This window comes from Saccopteryx leptura, chromosome 1, assembly GCF_036850995.1.
Source record: "Saccopteryx leptura isolate mSacLep1 chromosome 1, mSacLep1_pri_phased_curated, whole genome shotgun sequence".
NCBI lineage: Eukaryota > Metazoa > Chordata > Mammalia > Chiroptera > Emballonuridae > Saccopteryx > Saccopteryx leptura.
In genome coordinates, this window is record NC_089503.1 from 58,170,764 (window position 1) to 58,188,042 (window position 17,279).

At 38.2% G+C, this 17,279-nt stretch overlaps 1 protein-coding gene across 2 annotated transcripts in view; it reads right to left on the reverse strand.

Annotated features, from left to right (window-relative positions):
• FCHSD2 (FCH and double SH3 domains 2) overlaps nucleotides 1-17,279 on the reverse strand; it is a 281,274-nt gene that overhangs the window by 143,101 nt on the left and 120,894 nt on the right. For both annotated transcript variants that reach the window (XM_066367902.1, XM_066367912.1), the window contains exon 5: nucleotides 6,537-6,681. In XM_066367902.1, the coding sequence (XP_066223999.1) occupies nucleotides 6,537-6,681 (145 nt within the window). The remainder of the gene's footprint in view (nucleotides 1-6,536; nucleotides 6,682-17,279) is intronic.

Consider the following 17,279-nt stretch of genomic DNA (forward strand, 5'->3'; position numbering starts at 1 on the left):
AAAGTTGCATTTTTCAGTATACCTAAATATTAAAGTTCCAGTGTCTAATGTTTTCATTAAATTTTTAAAGATTGCACAGGAAATTAAATTAGAAAGTAGTATAAACTGGTTTCTGCTTTGTTATTTACCACATAAGTTTCTTTAACTTTTTTTAGCCTAAGTTTCATCATACCTAACATGTAATATTTACATACCCAACAGATTGTTATAAAAATCAAATGAGACTATAATGAATGTGGTAGCAGTTCACAAACCCTAAAATGTTATACAAATGTGAATCACAATCATTATCATTATTACTATTATTATTATTATTATTATGACAGAGACAGAGATATGGACTGATAAGGACAGAGAGACAGGAAGGGAGAGAGATGAGAAACATCCATCCTTTGTTGCGGCTCTTTAATTGTTCATTGATTGCTTTCTCATATGTGCCTTGACCATGGGGCTACAGCAGAGCAAGTGACCCCTTGCTCAAGCCAGCAACCATGGGGTCATGCCTATGACCCTGCACTCAAGCTGGTGAGCCCGTGCTCAAGCCAGTGACCTTGGGGTTTTGAACCTGGGTCTTCTGCGAGCTAGTCGTGGCTCTTTTGATGGCTGCATCTGGCTCGCAGACAAATCTTTATTTAAAAAAAATAATGTTAAAAATATAAGGCCCTGGCCGGTTGGCTCAGCGGCAGAGCGTCGGCCTGGCGTGCGGGGGACCTGGGTTCGATTCCCGGCCAGGGCACATAGGAGAAGCGCCCATTTGCTTCTCCACCCCCACCCCCTCCTTCCTCTCTGTCTCTCTCTTCCCCTCCCGCAGCCAAGGCTCCATTGGAGCAAAGATGGCCCGGGCGCTGGGGATGGCTCCTTGGCCTCTGCCCCAGGCGCTAGAGTGGCTCTGGTCGTGGCAGAGCGACGCCCGGGAGGGGCAGAGCATCGCCCCTGATGGGCAGAGTGTTGCCCCTGGTGGGCGTGCCGGGTGGATCCCGGTCGGGCGCATGCAGGAGTCTGTCTGACTGTCTCTCCCTGTTTCCAGCTTCAGAAAAATACAAAAAAAAAAAAAAATACATATATATATATATAAAACATTCTTATGTATTACAATCCATTCATTTCCTGCCACTCATGTTCATGGTTGCGGGTGGCTGGAGTCAATCACAGCTGTCCTCTGGGACAACACTAAATTTTTATTAGATAATGCATAATGTACACGGGTCGTTGTATGGCTCTCATGGAATTACATTTTAAAATATGTGGCGTTCATGGCTCTCTCAGCCAAAAAGGTTCCTGACCCCTGCTCTATCCACTGTGCCACTGCCTGGTCAGGCTCAATCATTATTTTTAACTTTGCCATTGATTTGAGGGAGGAAAGGAGGGAGAAATGGAGGAGGGAGAGAGGGGGAGAGGGAGTGAGGAAAAGAGAGAAAAAGAGAGAAAGAGAGAGAGAGGCATTAATTCATTGTTCCATTTAGTTGTGCACTCACTGATTACCTCTCAATATGTGCCCTGACCAGGGATCCAACCTGTGACCTCAGCATGTCCAGACAACGCTCTATCCACTGATCTACCTGGTCAGGAACCACAATTATTTCAAGGAAGGTAAACTCTAGTATAAATGAGAGTTATGGACAAAAGCATGGCTAATTAAGTATAAGAATGATGGTTATTAACTAGACCTATTGCTATTAACTCTATGTTGTACACCTGAAGCTAATATGTCAATTATACCTCAGTAGGAAAAAAAAAAGAATGGCAAAAGCTTTATATCACTGTGGCTCTTAATTTATGCAAATATCAGCATAAAGGAAATGATTTAAAAATCATTTAGAAAAGATTTAGAAAAGCTATGATATAATTCATTATAATCTCCACAATGGTCAGATCCTTTATAATTGTAATGTGTGTGGATTTAGTTCCAATATTACAAAAGAAAACTGCCAAAACAGAGAAAAATTTAAAAAGAACATGAACATTAAAATGTTATAGAGGGATAATTTTAAGTCAAAATTGGTTGTGATAATGACAGAACAAGTTGTTTCAGACTACCTTCCTATAGTCTGAAAACCGTAAAAGTTGGACAAAATGGATTTTTTAAAACTGCCCGCATTAATGAACAGCAATATGTACACACTGGGCTCAGAGACAGTGATAGCTGGGAGAAGGAAAGCACAGTTTGGTAAGCTCTATATTCAACTTGTCTTTTTTCCCTAGGGTATTTGGGGAATTATTCACAAAGAATACTATATACACAGAAAGTGGCATTCTTACCAGACTGCAAACAGAGGTTGGTTCAAGGATGCCAAAAGAGTTGGGAATTGAGAGGCTACGAGCTGGAAAGTAGGGTACTACAGAGAACAGAGAAGCAAACTCAAAAATCTCTATGCAATCTCCCCAAGTCATCAGTTGATTCCTAAATAGCATGTGTGGGGTGAAACTCTACGAAATCCAGTAAAGAAAAGTAGCTGAAAGGCTAATGAGCTGATCAGTGATCAGAGGATCTGAGTAGGTACATGACATTGAAAAGACAAAGGTTGGAGTTCAAGACTTGTCAAAGTAGAAGGGCTATGGTAAGCACCACACTTTCATTTAAAACCCTACAAATAAGAACAAAAGTGAAATAAACCAGCCTTAAAAAAAATCTAGACCCTAATAGGATCAACGTGATCTGATAGTCTTCTATCTGCAAGCCAGAAAACCTAACACTCTTTGGAAACAGAAAACATCTTTCAGAGCCTCTACAATTTTTATTCATAATGTCCAGCATTGCAAAGTATATTAAAACACTAGAACTAAATAAACAAAAACCATGAAAAACACTAAATGTGAAAAAGAGACCTACAGTGTTTCAGATAGAATTATGAAATGCAGACTAGGACTAACATATTTAAGAGGATAAAGAAAACAGATGGAAAATTATACCAGAAACATAGAATCTATTTTTTTAAATCAAATAATAATTTTAGAACTGAAAAATACATTCATTTTCCAATAGATAACTTTAAAAGCAGATTAGAAACAGCAACAGCAGAAGAGTACTAATAAACTGCAAGATATTAGTGGATAATATTCAGATTGAAGTAATGAGAAAAAAGGATAGAAATACAAAAACTGCAGGAAAAGTGCAGAAGAGATGAACAGAGAGTCAAAAGGTCGACTACTAGAAGTCATAATGAAGAGGTAAATTGAATTATACTGTTGGAATATTTTTATATTGCTCATGAGGTGATAAAATACTGATTCAAGGTAATAAGTTAATTTAGAGTAAAGTTTGGAGAATAGTAAAAACACCAATTTGAGGTAAATTATAAGTCAGGGAGGAGTATTGGAATCTCTAAGGTAATTACTAAAAGAATAGTATAAGATTATAAGTAAAAGCTATTAGTGAAGAAAACTGACAATAAAAACTATAAGATTACTCCACATCACTAATCATCAGTAAAATGTAAATTAAAACTACAATGAGTTATTACCTTACATGTGTCAGGATGGTTATTTAAAAAAAAAGATAGTACAGTTGGCAAGGTTGTAGAGAAACTGGAGCCTCTGTGCACTGTTGGTAGGAATGCAAGATGGTGTAGCTACTACAGAAAACAACATGGCAGCTCCTCAAAAAATTAAAAAAGGAACTGCCATATAATTCATCAATCTCAATTCTGGGTATTTATTCAAAAGAACTGAAATCATGATCCAGAAGAGATACTAGAACACCCATGTTTCTGCAGCACTATTCACAAAAACCATAAATAATGTGGAAACAACCAAAATGTCCATCAACACATGAACGTGTAACAAAATACATGGCATATACATACAATGAAATATTATTCAGCCTTTTAAAAAAAGAAGGAAATCCTACAACATACAACAACAAGGAGTAAACTAGAGGACATTATGTTGTTGAATGAGCCAGTCACAAAAGGAAAAATACTAAATGATTACATTAACATGAAGTAGCTAAAACAGTCAAATTTATGGAAGCAAAGAAGAGAAATGTGATTGACAGAGACTGGGGGAAGAGGAAAGAGGTCGTTGCTAATCAATAGGCACAAAATATCAGTTGTGCAAAATGAGCAACTTCTAGAGAATGGTTGCACAACATCATTTCTGTAGACAATACATTGTGTCTATAAACAATACTGTGTTGTACACTTAAAATCTAAGATTTCTTATTACAATAAAACATTTTTAAAAAGAAAAGATTAATTCAAAAGAAGCTCAAACAAGGAGGCAGAGCCTGAGATGAGAAGGAAAAAGAGTAAATGGTTTATTGATCCGATGGAGTTAGTTTGCTGTAATGTCTGGGAGGTACAACTGGAGAAGACAACTGCAGTGGCCATCTGTTGCTTTTGCTTGCTGTTTCTTTGGGAACCCATCTCCATTTTACTTTGGAGAATCTCTTTCCCCATTTTTAGTCCATGTAGTTTGCAGAAGGACTGTAACTCCTGACTAGAGGGTTTGGGGGGTGGCTGTGACCCAAGATAATTCAAAAGTTTCAATCCTTAGTAGTTTTGTTGGAAATACTGGGAAAATGGAAAATGTAGAATGGCTAGTTACAAGATTTATAAATCTGGCACTTTGGTGGCCACCATATGGAGAGAGCTGCTAAAGAATGAAGCCATTGGAAAAAGCAGAGCTAATGGATGAGAAGAAAAACTGAATTCTATTACCATCATTTGAGCACCTGGATCCACCCCTGCCTAGATTATATCTATGCTGAAATTTACAAGCTAATACACTCTCTTCTTGTCTTAAACTAGTTTAAAGTAGGTTTGTGTCATTTGTAATCTCAGAGACGTGATAGCTCAGCCCAATATTTACCTAATATTAACAACTGCTTAGATAAAACATAAAAGTAAATTCACATACATGGGCTTGTCCAGTCTCATGATTATTTGCACAGGACTGTTGGTTAAAAATTCAGGTCAGAGATAATTCAACCAATGGAAGAAAAAAGTCGAAGTGGTAAATTCAAAATATTCTGAGCCCTGGCGGATTGGTTCAGTGGTAGAGCATCGGCCTAGCGTGTGGAAGTCCGGCTTCGATTCCCAGCCAGGACACACAGGAGAAGCGCCCATCTGCTTCTCCACCCCTCCCCCTCTCCTTCCTCTCTGTCTCTCTCTTCCCCTCCAGCAGCCAAGGCTCCATTGGAGCAAAGTTGGCCGGGCGCTGTGGATGGCTCCATGGCCTCTGCCTCAGGCGCTAGAATGGCTCCCACCGCAACAGAGTAATGCCCCAGATGGGCAGAGCATCGCCTCCTGGTGGGCATGCCGAGTGGATCCCAGTCCAGCACATGCTGGAGTCTGTCTACCTCCCCGCTTCTAACTTCCAGGGAGAAAAAAAAATTCTGATAGTAAAAAAGGTGGAACATTCTAGTAATTCAATTCATTTTGGTGAATGTGCTGGCTGTTTGAAATGCAGTATTTCTGGGGTTACGAAGTTATACTCATATTAATTTACTATCTCTCTCAGTATGTACAGGTGGATATATATATATATATATACATACACAAAATGTTTTCTTCCAAACTGAAAGCATTGTTTGGTCAGAGGTTCTATAACTTATTTACCAAGTTTGTTTAGGAAGAGGTATTTAGTCAAAGATAAAACAAAGGCATTTTATACAAGTATGTTAATATCAACTAATATCCGAGTATTCGAAAAAGATTAAAATTATATATACACACAATATACTTAAACATATTGATTTTATGCTACTAAACTCATCTTGACAAACAAGAAAGATTAATATTTTTGGGGTTTTTTCATATAAAAGTTCCAAAAATCCAAATAACAATTAGAATAAAAATACTGGATGGCTTCTGAAATATTATTTTCTTAAATATTTACCTTAGTATTTTCTAAAGTAGCAATACATACAAAAAATTTAATTACTTATTAGGTGTCATGATTATCCTTATTTTTGTAACTCAATTTCCAAAAAGGACACAATTCAATCACCTATGTATTTTCAATAGCAAACTTTTCATCACAATCATTTGTAATGATTTTTCTGTGAATTTCAAATTTCCATATAATCAAAAAAAGATTTGAAAACTTGTTTTTACATAGTCAAATTTTAGAGTATGTTGTTTTTGGCAATAATTTTATATTTTGTCTAAATGTGTTTAACTTCCTTGAAATCATTATGCGACAAAACAGCTCAAGTTGAAGCTATAATGAATTTTTTAAGACTCACTGAGATTGACAACATTGTAACTATTTTAATATACACCAAACTATACCAATATTGTGAAATTAAGATCAATTTACTTGAGTTAAGTTGAAAATTAATATCTGTTAAGTGTTTACAGAGTTTTCAGAATGTCCACAGATTAATATTACAAGCACCACTGTCAGTTAATAAAATTCAATAGTTATAGGGTACATGTGTAATCAGGAAATCGATGTTGAAATCCGAATCATTTGTGACCAAACAGAAAAACTCCAAGTAGTAAACGCAATTTAATATAATCTTGAAGATTACAAATGTAACAACACTAAGATATTAAAAATGCATATAAGAAAAGAACAAATAGAAACAATACCCTTTTTAGTTGCTGTTCTTTTAAGCTTCTCACTGTCCTTGCAGGCTCAGAAATGAAGTTTTTATAGTTTTCACATATATTGATCCGAGACTGGGCTACCTGCATTGTTCCCTCGAGAAAAGATTTCCAAACAGGATACATGCTCCTAAGTTCAAAGAGGGACAGAAAAGTATTAGGTAGGGAAAAGAAAGAAAAAGTTGGCTAACCTTTTGTTCACAGGCTAACACTGACAAATAGAATGAATAATGTCCTTATAAGTGAAAAGTGTATTTATGCCTGACCAGGCGGTAGTGCAGTGGACAGAGCATTGGCCTGGGACGCTGAGGACCTAGGTTCAAAACCCCGAGGTCTCCGGCTTTAGTGCAGGCTTACCAGCTTGACTGTGGGGTCACCAGCTCAAGACATGACCCCATGGTCACTGGCTTAAGCTCAAAGGTCGCTGGCTTGAGCAAGGTGTCACTGGCTCGGATGGAGCCCCCTACACAAGGCACATATGAGAAACAATCAATGAACTAAGGTGCCGTGACAAAGAATTAGTGCTTCTCATCCCTCTCCCTTCTTGTCTGTCTTCTCTCTCTCTTGCTAAAGTGTACTTATATTGGTTTATAGGTAGCACTATTTTTTAGCATACATAAGTAGAAACACAGCATATACTCTAATTCTCTATCGCTTAGCAATGGGCTGTTTTGATTAATTAAGCTATTCAGGTTACTGGAGTAAAGTGGTCCAAGAATTACAATTCTAGACAAAGATAACACTATAAAAATCGGTGAATAATTCAGATTGTCCAGGCCTTTGACTGTCTCAGGGTCATTATTATGAATATCAAGGGTTATTATTTCAACAAGGTATTTTCTTAATTTTATAGATGAGGTAACTCAGGCCCAGAGAAATTTAAAGAATTAAATTACACAAGAATGTGGCAGTACTGAGATACAGATGAAGGATGAATACCTCTAAAGTACAATCTCTTTGAACTACATCATATTACACTCTTATGTAAACTGATGTGGCTAGGGGTAGGAAAGAAATCATGAACAATTGCTTGGGTGCTGGGGAAATCTATTTGTCTGACAAAAGAAGTCTATGGCATTATTGCTCTACATCTGTTTTTCTGTTGTTAATAGTCTTAACCATCATCCATCGTGGCTTGGAGTCATTCCAAGCAAATCCCATCACCTTTCCTTGATAAATGTGCTCAGCCATCTCTCAGTGAAATCAAAGAATTATTCATCTTTACTTTTTTGTAGCTAACTTCCTTTTCAAATCTTCTCTTTTACTTTGCTAAATGCCTTGGCCAGTTTTAGTATGCCCCTACACTAGTTATAAACATATTTTATAACATCACAACAATGGATGGTACTTTGGTTCTTAAAAAGAGATGCTTACACTAATAGATTATAATATTCATCTCCTGAGATTTCCTTTCTTGTGTCATGTGAATTTTCTGCTACAGCAATGTAGAGGGCCACGTGCTACATAAAATGCTAACTTGGGGTCAATAGATGACCATGTAAAAGCAAAGAAAAATTACCTGAGTCTTCATGCTACTTAGAACTAAATAAACTTGAAACTATTTTTCAACCAAGGAAATGATTAGTTTTTGTAAAGAATTAGTATGTGTAATATGTCCAATGAACCAGTTTAGATGGAAATATTCATTTATTTAAACAGTGGTCTATCACTTTCCTTCTGGACAAAAGATTCAGTGTGGTATGCCAGTAAAAACTATCAGCATAAAATCACTGATAGACTTAGGAACAGCAAAATAAATGTCCTCCATGCTTACTGCATGACAGCCAATGGAACCTAGGATGTAAACTCATCCAGAGCCTTCTAAGCAGTCCAAGTAACTGATTTTCTCAAATGCACTGAGAAAAAACTCAGTACTGTACTGTGTGCTATATTATCTATTAATTTATATTAAAATACATTTTAAAATCATAATAAAAATGAGAAAGAACCATTATGAATTGTGATAGGAAGGAAGAAAGGAAGGGAGGGAGGGAGGAGGAAAGGCAGGGATCTATGACCTAAGGTAGTAGCACTCTCTTCCCTTTACCCCTTCACACATAGATCAATGATTTTCAAACTTTTTCATCTCATGGCATACATAAACTAATTATTAAAATACTGAGCGGCACAACAAAAAGAATGTTAGCTTTTTTTGCTGATCTGACAAAAAATAGGTATAATTTTGATTTGATTCATTCACACTGAATGACCATTGTGCTGGCTGTTGTAATTTTTTTTATTTGACAATCTGAGGGAAAAGAGGTCAGTGCCTCCGACTAAATAGTCAGGTAGTGCATGTCTTAAAAATTCTTGCAGCATACCAGTTGAAAATCACTAACTTAGATGACTGCTGTTCATCCTTTAAATCTCAGTTTAAATGCAACTTCCTTAGGAAAATCTTTTTTTTTTTAACTGATTTTAGAGAGAGATAGAAAGGGGAAGGGAAAAGAGAAACATTAATTTGTTGTTCCACTTATTTATGCATTCATTGGTTGATTCTTGTATGTGCCCTGACCAGAGATCAAACCCATAATCTTGGTGTATTGGAATGATGCTCCAACCAACTGAGCTACATAGCCAGGTCCTTAGGGAAGTCTTTTATGATCACCACTAAACCAACCCACAGGCTCAATCAAGTCCCTCTCTGTCATTTGTTCATATGGCTTGAGTATTTTTCCTTCAATTAAAAATAGTGTTATATAATTGTTTAAAGTCTCTCTTGGCCCTGGCCAGTTGGCTCAGTGGTAGAGTGTCGGCCTGGCGTGTAGAAGTCCCAGGTTCGATTCCTGGCCAGGGCACACAGGAAAGGCGCCCATTTGCTTCTCCACCCCTCCCCCTCTCCTTCCTCTCTGTCTCTCTCTTCCCCTCCCACAGCAAGGCTCCATTGGAGCAAAGATGGCCCGGACGCTGGGGATGGCTCCTTGGCCTCTGCCCCAGGCGCTAGAGTGGCTCTGGTCGCAACAGAGCGACCCCCCGGAGGGGCAGAGCATCACCCCCTGGTGGGCAGAGCGTTGCCCCCTGGTGGGCGTGCCGGGTGGATCCTGGTCGGGTGCATGCGGGAGTCTGTCTGACTGTCTCTCCCCGTTTCCAGCTTCAGAAAAAGAAAAAGAAAAAAAAAAGTCCCTCTCATAATAGTGAAACTTTCATGAAGGCAGGGGTATACAATAGTCTTTCTCACTATTGTATTCCTAGGACCCAGCACATGGCCTAACATTTAGAAAGGTTATAATAACTATGTGATGAATGAAAAAATGAATGGATGAATGTATAAATTCACTCTATAATATCATAAAATGAGGACTGTACAATAAAAAATATTTTCATTATAGAGTTTAAAAAGAGATCTTTAGAGACTAGCAGATCTATAGCAGGCAATCATATTTTCAACAGTGAGACATCATGAAAAAACACAAAATTCAGTTACTAGTCAGTCAGAAGACCTGGGTTCAAGTTAACCAATATAAGCATATGTAACACATTTCACTATACTTTCACTTCCTCAACTGGAAAATAAATAACAAAAATACCTGCAACCATGAACCTCACAAGGCTATTTTAACAATTAAATACAAATGAGGTGGCAGATTCTTTCAAATGAACAAACAATAATAGCAGCGGAAACATGGTAAAAAATAGAAGTACTTCTTATTATCATAATAGTGGTAGTTTCAATGCTAGTGGTATTTTTCATTCTGATTGAGGAAAAATAATAATTGATTATAAAGTGATTTTAAAAGTTTTTATTTCACTAGACTTCACATAAGTAATCTACAAGTTCTGACATTGGTTAAATCCAAAATTCTGTCTATAACATACCGATACCTGTGCAGCAGAATGTTGCTGAGAACACCATAATCATGCTGCTTGATCTCACTTTAAATTGATGTCAATAATTCTAGTAGCGCCTTAGTGCTACTGCCCTGCAATCCTACTGTATTCTCTGAAGTGACTTATTCTCTCACTCTTCTGGAGAACTATTTTCTACCTTCTCCTCTCTTCTCAAACCTAGGCCCCAAAATACAGCACACCACACATCAGAAGACTCTAGAAATGTGCTAAGTTAGTAATCTAGGATTAGTTTATACAGTAACTGGTAACAAGGAAAAAGCATGGTGTTTAAAAATATAAGTGTTCAAGTACTGTTGTTCTTGATAGGAAAGGAGAGTATCTTAAGCCAAGGTAAAAAGTAAAGGCAGGGAGGATGACTGGTGAAGTCCAGGTGAGGTATGATGAGAATCGCAATACAACTGCAGCCTGAGAGCCCAGGGGTTGGGAACCAAGGGAAAAAGTGGGAGAAATGGCCAGAGAGAAGAGAAAGGTAATGTGGAGCCAGGTTTCTTCATGGCTTTAAATATCATTTAAAAAAATGTTGTTGTTTTTTAATTTCTTCCTATGGGTAAGGAGAAACAACAGAAAATTCTCAAGCAGGGGAGTGACAGTAGTGGCATTTTACAAAGACATACAGATAGGTTGGTGGTATTGCGGCAAATAAAATTGTGAAAGGGAGAGATTACAAGCAGAGAAGCAGCAACTTAACATTTAAAAACAAACAAACAAACAAAATAAAAGATGAGATTTATAAAGATGTGAAAGTTAGAAGCAGCTGACTTTTTGGTTTCCAGGATGAAGAGTTAATAAAACATATGACCATTACTAGTTTATAGGCAATATTTAAAGATAGGGATATAGATAAAAGTACTTAAAACAGTCACTAGAGAACTGAGGAAACTGAGAAATATTTACATAGAAAAGACTTGCTATGGTTTAAATGTTTGTGTCCCTCAAAATCCGTATGTGGAAATCCTAACCCCCAAAGGTGATGGTATTAGGAGAGAAGGCTTTTGTGAGGTGATAAAGTCATAAAGCAGATTAATGTCCTTAAAAAAAAAGACCCCACAGAGCTCCCAAACCCCTTCCCCCATGTGAAGACACAACCAGGAGCTGAGAAATCTGCAACTTAGAAAAAGGACTTCACTAGAATTCACCTGTGCTGGCATCCTGGTATTGGACTTCCAGCCCACAGACTTTGAGAAATCAAGTTCTGGTTTTGTTTGTTTGTTTGTTTGTTTGTTTTGCTAGAAATAAAAAAGAAACAGAAACAGACAGGAAGAGAGAGAGATGAGAAGCATCAACTCATAGTTGCAGCACTTGAATTGTTCACTGATTGCTTCTCATTATATGCATTAATGGTGGGAGGGAGGAGAGGGGAGGAAGGGTGGCTTCAGCCGAGACAGTTGACCCCCCTGCTCAAGCCAGCAACCTTGGGATCATGTCAATGATACCATGCTCAGCTGGTGACACAGTGTTCATGCTGGTGACTTTGGGGTTTTGAACTTGAAACCTCAGCGTCTCAGGTCAACATTCTATCCACTGCATCACCACCAGTCAAGCTAAAGTTCAGTTATTTATAAGCCACCCAATCTATGAAATTTTGTTATAGCAGCCTGAACAGAAAAAGACAGAATGAAAACCTGCCCTCAAAAGGTCCAAGAAAAAGGAGTGTTACAGAAATTCAGTTTCTAGGCAAATGGAGGTGGTTTAACAACATTAAAAGGTACACAGAGCCCTGGCCTGTTGGCTCAGTGGTAGAGCGTCGGCCTGGCGTGCAGGAGTCCTGGGTTCGATTTCCGGCCAGGGCACACAGGAGAAGCGCCCATCTGCTTCTCCACCCCTCCCCCTCTCCTTCCTCTCTGTCTCTCTCTTCCCCTCCCACAGCCAGGGCTCCACTGGAGCAAAGTTTGCCCGGGCGCTGAGGATGGCTCTGTGGCCTCTGCCTCAGGTGTTAGAATGGCTCTGATTGCAGCAGAGCGACACCCCAAGATGGGCAGAGCATCGCCCCCCGGTGGGCATGCCGGGTGGATCCCGGTCGGGCGCATGCGGGAGTCTGTCTGACTGACTCCTTGTTTCCAGCTTCAGAAAAATACAAAAAAAAAAAAAAAAAAAAAAAGGTACATAGACCCTGACTGGCTGGCTCAGTAGTAGAGTATTGGCCCATCATGTAGATATCCCAGGTTCAACTCATGGTCAGGGCACACAGGAGAAACATTCATCTGCTTCTCCACCCCTCCCGCTCTCACTTCTCTCCTTCTCTCTCTCTCTTCTCCTCTCCCTCCTTCAGCCATGGCTCAATTAGAGCAAGTTGGCCCTGGGTGCTGAGGATGGCTCCATGGCCTACCTCAGGTGCTAAAAAATGGCTCCCATTGCAACAAATCAACGGTCCCAGATGGGCAGAACATTGCCCCCTAGTGGGCTTGCCAGCTGGATCCCAGTTGGGGAGCATGCGGGAGTCTGTCTCTGCCTCCCCTCCTCTCACTGAATAAACAATAAATAAACAAAAAGGTGCATATATTATCAGACTGGCAAAGATTTCAAAAGACTTATCACATGACCTGTTGGTAAAAAATGAAAAGGGTGGGCAATTTCAAATCAAATTAGAAAAAAAGTAAAATACAAGGTGGGGCAAAAGTAGGCTTACAGTTGTTTGGATGGCAAATAATACAACAATTAACAAATAATAATACAAAATAAACTTTTGCATATGCACAACTGTTAACCTATTTTTGTTCCACTCTGTATATTAACCAGGAGTTTATGAAAGATAATTTACAATATCAACATTTTAAACATATAAACCCTTTGGCCCAGCATGGCTATAAATTTACCCTATTAATATACTTTCACAGTTCACAAAGACATACTATGTTCATACCCAAGATATCCACAGCAGCATTATTTGCAATAGTAATGAACTAAATAGCCACCAACAGAGAAATAAACAACAAAACTACAATTTAATCATAGTATGGCACTATCACGGTCACTAAAAAACATGTAGGACCCGAACATACTGACATAAAAGGAAGTCTTAAAATAAACTCTCAAGTGAGTGTGAGCAGGGGGCAGTTAGAGAAATGTGTGTATACAATGGTTCCAGTTATGTTAAAAACACCAAAACTGTGCATTGCACAGGAAAAGATAGAAGATAAGACCACACACTTTTAGCAGCAATTACTCTAGGGGAGCAGAAGTGTGAGTAAAAGAAGCTTGGGAAAGAAGCGGGGGCTGCACTTCATTCTGTCACACATGCTATTAATACAAACATGCATTTCTTGGATACTACTAATACAAATATAAATACAAAAAAAGTTAAAAGGGAAATTTAAAATGACTAGAAAGAAAACAAACTACTAATAAACAAACAAAAAAATTACCAATTGCCATTCTCATCCTTGATCCTGATCTTTCTATATTGTCTTTATTCACAACGGTACCACTATCCTCTCAGTTGCCCAAGTGACAAAACCTAGGAGTCATTCTGTAGTCCTTCCTCTTCCTCCTTCTACTTCATTCTTCAGTCAGCGAATATTAATCAACTGCTTTCTATACTCTAAGAGCTTTTTTAGATACTGAGAAAACTACTTTACAGTATGGTAGTTGTAGAAAACCTGTTTGTTTCAGAACAAAGCTGACAAACACAAAAAAAACAAAACTGCCAAATCCACTACAAGTCCTCTAGTTTCAGCTTTCTAAGTACTGTAATTTATATGTACATCATGGGGTTGTTTTGAAGGTACTTACTAAAAAGTCCACAAGAAAATCTCTATTTTTGCCCTGGCCGGTTGGCTCAGCGGTAGAGCGTCGGCCTAGCGTGCGGAGGACCCGGGTTCGATTCCCGGCCAGGGCACACAGGAGAAGCGCCCATCTGCTTCTCCACCCCTCCGCCGCACTTTCCTCTCTGTCTCTCTCTTCCCCTCCCGCAGCCAAGGCTCCATTGGAGCAAAGATGGCCCGGGCGCTGGGGATGGCTCTGTGGCCTCTGCCCCAGGCGCTAGAGTGGCTCTGGTCGCAATATGGCGACGCCCAGGATGGGCAGAGCATCGCCCCCTGGTGGGCAGAGCGTCGCCCCATGGTGGGCGTGCCGGGTGGATCCTGGTCGGGCGCATGCGGGAGTCTGTTTGACTGTCTCTCCCCGTTTCCAGCTTCAGAAAAATGAAAAAAAAAAAAAAAAAGAAAATCTCTATTTTTGTTTATTTTCCTTTATTATTCTACATGGCAACATCACAAAATTTATTACTTATACTATCATGCTACCTACCAAGTTATCAGTTATTCCTGCAATAGTGAAGAACTATAAAGGTTTCTCCTGTACTTTCAGTTTTCTAACCCCATTAAGGAATTATCTAAGGATCAGGTAATTATCTGATTTCCTTTTTAAAAAAATTTTATTTGGAAAATTAAATATAACAGAGTGACATTGATCAATAAGAGTATTCCCCATATATAAGATACTCCTTAATTTTGGGGCCCGAAACTTGAAAAAAAAAAAGTATTACATAAAGTTATTGGACTCAAGTTTTATTCATCATAAAATTCATACAACTCCTCATCTCTGTCAAAACTCCCATCCATTAGCTTGTCCTCATCTGTGTCTGATGACGAATCACTGTCTTCAACAGTGAGGGCAAATACAAGCACGAAAAAGCAGGAATGCAAGTAAAAACATCTACAGCCACTGCAGAAGACGAACCCAGTTTTTAGACCCCAAATTTTCCAGAAAAAAATGTGTGTCTTATACATGGGAAATATGACAGGTTTCAGGTAGACGTTTCCATAGCACCAAACTGTTATTTTGTATACCCATCATCCAAAGTCAAATAATTTTCCCTCATTGTATATTTGTCCTGCTTTACTCCCTCCCTTCCTGCAACCACCCCATAATCACTTCACTTTTATCTATGTACATGAGTCTGTTTTATATCCCACCTATGTGTGAGATCATACAGTTCTTAGCTTTTTCTGATTTACTTATTTCACTGAGTATAATTGTTCTCAAGGTCCATTCATGTTGTCGTAAACAACACTATGTCATCATTTCTTATGGCTGAGTAGTATTCCAGTGTATATATGTACCACTTCTTCATCCAATCCTTTTTTGAGGGACACTGGTTTCCATGTCTTGGCCACTGTGAATAGTGCTGCAAGGAAGGGTGCCTGTGTCTTTACGCACCAATGTTTTCAAGTTTTGGGGGTAGATATTCAGTAGAGGGATTGCTGGCTCATATGGTAGTTCTATTCTTAATTTTTTGAGGAACCACCATACTTCCTCCCATAATGGTCGTGCTAATCTGCATTCCCATCAGCAGTGAATAACAGCCAATCTAACAGGTGTGAAGTGGTATTTCATTGTAGTTTTGATTTGCATTTCTCAAATAGCTAGTGAAGATGAGCATCTTTTCATATTTCTGTTGGCCATTTATATGTCCCCTTGGGAGAAGTGTCTGTTCAGGTCCACTTCCCAGTTTTTAGTTGAATTGTTTGCTTGTCTGTTGCTGAGCTTTGTAAATTCTTTGTATATTTTGGATATTAACCTCTTATTGGAGCTATTTGTTTGCAAATATCATCTCCCATTTAGTTAGTTGCCTATTTGTTTTGTTGTCAGTTTATTTTGCTGTGCAGAAGCTTTTTAGTTTGATATAAACCCATTCATTAATTCTTGCTTTACTTCCCTTGCATTTGGGGTCAAATTCATAAATTGTTCTCTATGACCGAGGTCCATGAGTTTAGTACCTATGTTTTTTTCCATGTAATTATTATTTCAGATCTTATATTTAGGTCTTTGATCCATTTGGAATTAAATTTTGTGCAGGAGAACAAACTGTAGTCAAATTTCATTCTTTTGCATGTGGCTTTCCAATTTTCCCAGCACTATTTATTGAAGAGGCTTTCTTTTCTCCATTGTGTGTTTTTGGCTCCTTTGTCAAAGATGATTTGCCCATATATACGTGGTTTTATTTCTGGGCTCTCGATTCTGTTCCATTGGTCTGTCTGTCTGTCTGTATTTATGCCAATACCATGCTGTTTTGATTATCATGGCTCAATAGTATAATTTGAAGTCAGGTAGTGTGATACCTCTGGCTTCATTCTTTTTCCTTCAGATTGCTTTGGACATTTGGGTGTTTTCATGGTTCCATACAAACCTGGTGATTTTTTTGTTCTATTTCTTTAAAAAATGACATTGGGATTTTGATGGAAATTGCATTAAATTTGTATATTTCTTTGGGTAATATGGCCATTTTAACTATGTTGATTCTTCCAATCCATGAACATAGAATATTTCTACATTTCATTGTGTCTTTTCAATTGTTTTGATTTGCATTTCTTTCGATTTCTTTCAATAATGTTTTGTAGTTTTCAGTATATAGGTCCTTCACATCCTTTGCTAAGTTTATTCCTAGGTATTTTATTTTGTTTTGTTGCAGTTGTAAAAGGATTTTTTTTTAGTTCATTTCTCGAAGTTTCATTGTTGGCACGTAGGAAAGACTTTTGTATATTGATTTTCTATCGTGTGACTTTACTGCATTGGTTTATTTTTTCTAATAGTTTTTTGGTGGAGTCTTTGGGGTTTTCTATACACAGGATCATGTCATCTGCAAAATGTGATACCTTTACTTTTTCTTTCCTGATATGAATGCCTTTTAGTTCTTTCTCTTGCTTGATTGCTCTGGCTAAGATTTCCAGAACTATGATGAATAAGAGTGGAGAGAGTGGGCAGCCTTGTCTTGTTCCCGATTTTAGAGAAAGCCTTTATTTTTTCATCATTTAGTATGATATTAGCTGATGATTTGTCATATATGGCTTTTATTATGTTGTGGTACTTTCTTTCTATTCTGATTTTATTGAGTGTTTTAAACATAAAGTGATGTTGTAGCTTATTGAATGCCTTTTCTGC